The sequence below is a fragment of the Orcinus orca genome, chromosome 2 (assembly GCF_937001465.1).
Source record: "Orcinus orca chromosome 2, mOrcOrc1.1, whole genome shotgun sequence".
Lineage (NCBI taxonomy): Eukaryota > Metazoa > Chordata > Mammalia > Artiodactyla > Delphinidae > Orcinus > Orcinus orca.
The window spans coordinates 147,159,514-147,166,072 of NC_064560.1; the positions used below are offsets into that span (position 1 = coordinate 147,159,514).

The window sequence follows — 6,559 nt, forward strand, 5'->3', positions numbered from 1 at the left end:
CCTCTCAACTACTCAAGAATATCATACTACAAATCTCAGTTTTTCCTTCCCTAGTGGATCATTCCCAAAAGCACACCAAGATGATGTTATTTCACCAATCATTAAAAACAACAAGATCTTCTTAAACCATACTTCCCATATTTCTCTGCTGCCCTCAAAAAGAACTATGTTCACCATCATCAATTTCTCTCCTCACACTCTCTCTTGAACCCTCCTGAATCACGTTTTTGCTCCTATCACTCCACCAAAACTGCCCACATCACAGTCATCAATGATTTCCACGTTGCTAAATCCAATAGTCAAATCTCAGCCTTCATCTTTCTTGACTGATTAGCAGCATTAGACACAGCTAATGACAACTTCCTCAAAAGCATTTTGTTTTCTTGGGTTTTTCTTCTTCCTCATCTTCTCAGTGGCCTTCAGTACTTCCTACTCTTTCTTCTAACTTCTAAATTTCAGGGTGCCCCAGGACTCATCCTTGAATGTTTTTTCTGTGTACACTTACTCCCTGATGATCCCATCTAATCTCATAGCTTTAAATACCATTTAGGTGCTAATGACTCTCAAATGTATTTTTCACACCTGGACCACTTCCCTAAATTCCAACTACTTTTTTTCAAAAGCCTAATTCACAACTACACTTCAATTTTTAACAGACATATCAAAATTGACATGACAAAAAACATAATTGCTGAGCCCCCAACCCCACTCCACCTCTGTCTGCCTCACCTCAGTTACATCGTTCCAGTTGCTCGAGCAAAAAAAAAACCAAAACCAAACAAACAAATCACCCTTTATACCTCTTATATTCCACATCCAATCTCTAAGCTAATGCTGTTGGCTCTTCCTTCAAAATATATCTGGAATTCAGCCACTCCTTATTATCTTCACTGCTACCACCTGACCAAGCCAACACCCTCTCTCAACTGAATTACTTCATTAACTATTTCAAATTTAAAAATATAAGTCAGATCGTGTCATTCCTCTGCTCAAAACTCTCCAGTGGCTCCTTAATGTGTTCACAATAAAAGCCCAAACTCTAACATTCACCTATAAGGCCCTGCATTATCTGACCCTCTATTTATCCGCTCCTTCCCAGCTCTGTCCACTCACCCATGATAATCTCACAGCTAGTCCACATGCTTCTATTTCAGGGCATTTGTACCAGCTGAAGGATCATCCTTCCCCATTCAGTCCCCAAGATATCTGTATCTAGTGCCTCCTTCAATTTTTGGCTCAAATGCCACCTTATTGAAACACTGACCACCCCATTGAAAATTACAACCTCCTCCAACTCTCCCCATCAAGCTTACTCTTTTTCTTTCCGGAGCATTTTTCTTCTATTATACCCTAAAAAATACTTATTTGGTGATCTGTCTCCCAGCAACTGAATGTAAGCTAGCTTCATGAGGGCAGAGATTTTTGTTCATTTTGTTCACTGCTGTATCCCGCCCGAGTGCCTAAAACAGTATCAGACACAATAAACACTTTTTAAACCAACACGTAATAAAACTAACCTCTTAGTGAACTGTCTTCTGGCTGGAACGATTTGTTGTTTTCCTTTCCTTCACAGAGGTAGGTATGCTGTAATACTCCTTCCTCAGCGCCGTTAGGAGTGAAAATTTTATTACTTTCATTTGTTGGTGGTTCCAACAAACTGTTTCTTGATGCTTGTTCTTGCTTGTTACGTAGTACTTTTTCTTTCATTCTTTGAAATATTTTTCCTGGTGATTCATAGCTTGCTTTATTTTTTAATCCATCCTTGTTGGGTTTTATAGCACTGATATCAAGAGAACTGTTAGAGGTGGTAGCCTCTGCTAGCATGGTAGATTGAAATTTATTATTAAAAACTGTTATTTCTAGGAACTGACTCTTTTTATGGTCATTCCATTTTAAAGAGGACTTCTGATATTTCGCCAAATCTTTTACAGGAGTAAGTGTGCCTGAAGGAATGCTGTCAAAAAAGACTGCATGCATGGGCATATTTCTCCTCTGAGAAGATGTCTCTGAAGACAAGTGAATTCCTGGATGTTTCAAAGGTGTTGCAATCATCTTGATAAACAGTAGCAACAAATTTCCTCTAAGAGAATATTCACTTAAACACAATTTTCAGGATAGACCTTCATCAAGGGGCCAGAAGAACCTGTAGTTCAATGTGAAATCAACCTTTACCATGCTTTGGTACAGAACAAGTTAAGTTTATTTGCTTTCCATAACAACATTATACTAATTAAAAGGTTTAATCGGTTCATAACAACACTGGATAATCTACAGCTCACAAATCAGACGACGATTTTATATTTTTGTTAAAGCCTCATTTTACTATTTTTCAATGATAAACAGTTTGGCTTTTAAATTTACTTCTCTACGAAAAAGCAGCTTTCACCAAGTCTTCTACTTAATCGCTCTAGGGGCTGAATTTTGAATATTTGTTTTTGAAATTTATTTGAACCTCAAGTCCTGTAAGTTCCAATCTATATTTGCATCAAAAGCCATTAACTGACATTTGCATATGGCACTACATTAAGTTATAAAAGATTAAATTTCACCAATATGGTTTTTCCTTTTAGGCACTTAAATTTTAAGGCAGCAGCTACAATGATATATCCTAATGAAGGCTAAAAATCCATTCAATTTTTAAGTTAAATAATCTCCAATCCTGATTTTGTTATGCTGCAGAACATTTTAATTGTGAGGTTTTTTTTAAAAAAAACCCTCAAATCAAAAGTAAATTATATACATTCTAATTTTCTAAACATTTACCGCTACTTAGAATTTTTAGAGGAAATCATGCACTTGGGCATACATGGTCTTAGACTTGTTTTAGCTTGCTTCTTACATATAAATTTTATTTCCCACACCTAGAAATTAAGATTCTAGGTGATGAACCATACAGTTACATTCTGTAATACCTGGTAAATTAACAAAATATTTCAACCTGAGGAGCTCAGAACTTGAAAATCTAGATTTATAGCATCTCTGATCACTGAATTTGTAACTATTCCAACCAGTCTTTGACATCATATAAACATAAAAAGCCTATTTCAGAAAATACAAATGCAATCAGACCAAAGACATCAAGTATCTTTATCTACAGTAACTTCTGTAAGAAACAAATATGCAAGTTAAAAATTCATATACGAATTACCATTTTATCCAACAGTTTATAAGAGAAAAAAAGAAGGAAATATTCCTCGATAACAAGAGCTGACAAAAAAGGGTTATCCTGGGAATGACACAAAAACCACTGAATTCAGCAAATATGTATTAATGTATATATTTATGCATTTGGCAATGTGGTAGTGACAGGAACGCTGTGCTGAGAGTTGTAATACTCACTAGCCATTCTCTTTAAGCTCTCAAAACAAAATGAATAAACTGGGACAATTGCATGGAAAGAAGGCAAAGTATGTGCAGGTTTACACAATCTCAATTCCTTAGAACCTAATGAAATGCTCAGCAGGAAGTATAAACTGCAAATAAACTAGCAGAACTAAGAACAGGCCCAATCTGTAGCACAATAGTCCTCCCCCCCACCCCACTTCTCCCAGGGGTGGATACATTATAAGACCCCCAGTGGATGCCTGAACCTGTGGATAGTGCCAAACCCTATATATACACTATGTTTTTTTCTTTATGTACATACGTATGATAAAGTTTAATTTGTAAATTAGGCACAGTAAAGAATAAAATAAAACAATTATAACAATATACTGTAATAGGGACTTCCCTGGCGGTCCAGTGGTTAAGACTCCGCACTTCCAATGCCGCAGGGCGTGGGATTGATCTTGGTTGGGGAGCTAGGATCCCACAGGCCACACGGCAGAGCAAAAATAAATTAAAAATAATAAAAAGTAATAAAAGTTATGTGAATGTCATCTCTGTCACTCAAAATATCTTATCGCACAAATTTAATGCCTTTCCAACTTAACTAAGCATTTATCATGCACTGTGGCTGTAAACTTTTGCAGTTTGGGGTGCAATAGCAAAACCTGCATGCATTTCTTTTTCCTTCTTCACAATTTTACAAATAGAAGATTCGGTTTTCACCCAGACTTTAACAACCTCAGCATACAATTTTTTTTCCTCATTAAGTCAGGAGCTTTCAACTTTTCACTTAAAGGAACCAATTTACAGCTTCTCTTTGGCATATCCAAATTGCCAGCACCACTACTCTTGTGTTTTGGGGCAATTATTTAGTAAAATTAGTGTTACTTGAACACAAGCACTATGATACCTTGACGACAGTCCATCTGATAACCGAGAGGGCTGCTAAGTGACTAATGGGTAGGATATGCCGGACAAAGGGATGATTAACATCCCTAGCGGGACAGTGTGAGATTTCATCATGCTACTAAGAAAAGCATGCAATTTAAAACTTATGAATTGTTTATTTTTGGAATTTTTCATTTAATATATTCAGACTGCAATTGACTGAAGGTAACTGAAACTGTGGGCCTAGGAAAGTGAAATGCAGGTAATGGTGGGGGGCGGTGGGGACTACTGTACACACGCAGAACTGTTTTCATCTAAAGGCAGATAATTTCAGTCACAGTGAAAGTCTCCAAGAACCAGCACACAACTCCTCTCTTTCATGTTGCCCAACTTCTTCCTTCTCAATTCAAACATGTAGTAGGATTGAGAGGTGTGTAGTCAAGATTCTGAAAATCCTCAAATTCCACTCACCCTCCCCAAAAGATGCAGAAAGTTCCTCTTTAAATAAGAAAGAGAGGCACCTCTTTCTTATTTATGTGATAAAGAGCAACTCAATAGAAGCGAAAAGAGTTGCCAATAGTTGCCAGGTTTCAGTGCGGTTGGTGGAAAAGAGAAGGATATATAGAAAAAAAAAATCACCCAGGATTTTCTCTGACCATAGAGGCTTTGCATAATAGATAAAGAAGAAAAACAAAAAGCCACTGGGTAGAGGCCACTCAATAAACACCTGAAGCCCCATTCTCTTCCTAGTTAACAGAAAAGCAAAACAAAGAAAATAAATCATGATGCTCAGACTCTAGGACTGAAGAAGAGAAGGTGAATTCTAAAATGGTATGCTTGTGCCTTCATTAACTGCTTAAAACTATTGGAAAATCTAATACTTATAATTTATTCTGAAAACTGACAAATTCTGATGTACTAGGAAAAAATGACTATTTATTCAAAATAAATACTCAGGCGTGGGAAAACCATTATATAAAAAAAGCTAGCTATGAGCATTTATAGTATGTAAAAGGCAGGCTAAACAACTGTTATCATGGAAATGATACTGAAAGTAATTTTTACTCTTCTTCCTAAGAAGACATGAAAAGTTCTAGGAATTTATTGTTGTGGTAATATTAATAATAATTATAATGGAATGGATCAAAACTCCCAAGGCACACTAACCAAAACTGGGAGACAAGAGTTGGGAAAAAAATGAGAGGAACACTAAATTAACTGGCAAATGATACATTTGGGGGGAAAAATGCAGCACATGACACACTGAGGGTCAATATAGATAACATTCAAAGAAACCAAATGAATCAATTTAAAGAAATGATCAACACAAAAAATGGCCAAAGGACATTTATGGCAATTAATGGAATACAAAAGGCCAATAAATGAGTCAAAATGACACTCCATTTTACTAATAAATGAAGAGATGCAAATTAAAACAGTGAGACTTCTTATGATTATCAGATTGGTAAAGATTAATTTCAAAATATAGGTTTGCATGCCAATGGGCAAGAAATTCTACTTAAAATTATTTTTCTTATAGAAACATCTACATAAGAATGCAAATATATATGTGGTAGTAACAGTCAACATCTACTGCATATACATCAGATACTACTTAACCTTACAGCAATTCTTAAGAGTTAAATACTGTCATTATTCACATTTTGAAGATGACAAACCTAAGGCATTGAGTGGTTAAATAACCAGTCCAAGGTCCCACTTACAATGATTAAGAGCAGGACCTCAGTCTATCTGATTTCAAAGCCCAAGTTCTTAAACAGGCCCTATACAAGGATGTTCACTTAAGTACTGAGCTAATTAGAAAGAATCTAGATGTCTACCAAGATGGGACAAAATTCTACTGTTCACTGAAGTACCAGGCTAACTAGAAACAACCTAGATGTCTATAAATATGGGACAAAATTCTGCTACATTCATACAACTGAATTCTATGTATTCAATAAAAGGATATACACACACGCGCATATACTGACATAGAAAGTAGCTAGGATACACTAAATTAAAAAACCAACAAAACAGGACGTACAATTGAATTTCTGTAAAAAAAAAAAGTCAAAAATAAACAAACACATCCAGGAGCATAAGCATAGGGCAAAAAATCTGTAAATGAGTATACCAAATTGTAAACAGCGTTTATCTTTGAAGTGCAGCGTTTATCTTTGATGAAGGGGCCTCCCACTACCTAAATAATTTTACTTACATCTGAAAATATTTGCAACTAATATGTAATTTAATCAGAAGAAAACAGAAGCTGGATGGATCAATTGTTTCTTTAGGTCTGTGGATGCTGGGTTCCAAGGTGAAGAATCGGGCAGTGACGCAC

General features: G+C 35.9%; 1 protein-coding gene across 2 annotated transcripts in view; it reads right to left on the reverse strand.

Moving 5' to 3' along the window:
- Positions 1–6,559, reverse strand: part of MIS18BP1 (MIS18 binding protein 1) — a 60,757-nt gene that overhangs the window by 53,547 nt on the left and 651 nt on the right. The window contains exon 2 of one of the 2 annotated variants that reach the window (XM_033428442.2): positions 1,518–2,143. In XM_033428442.2, coding sequence (XP_033284333.1) covers positions 1,518–2,052 — 535 coding nt within the window. In that variant the 5' untranslated portion in view covers positions 2,053–2,143. Of the gene's footprint in view, positions 1–1,517; positions 2,144–6,559 lie in introns of those variants that run through there. The other variant, XM_049706885.1, reaches the window with a different exon arrangement.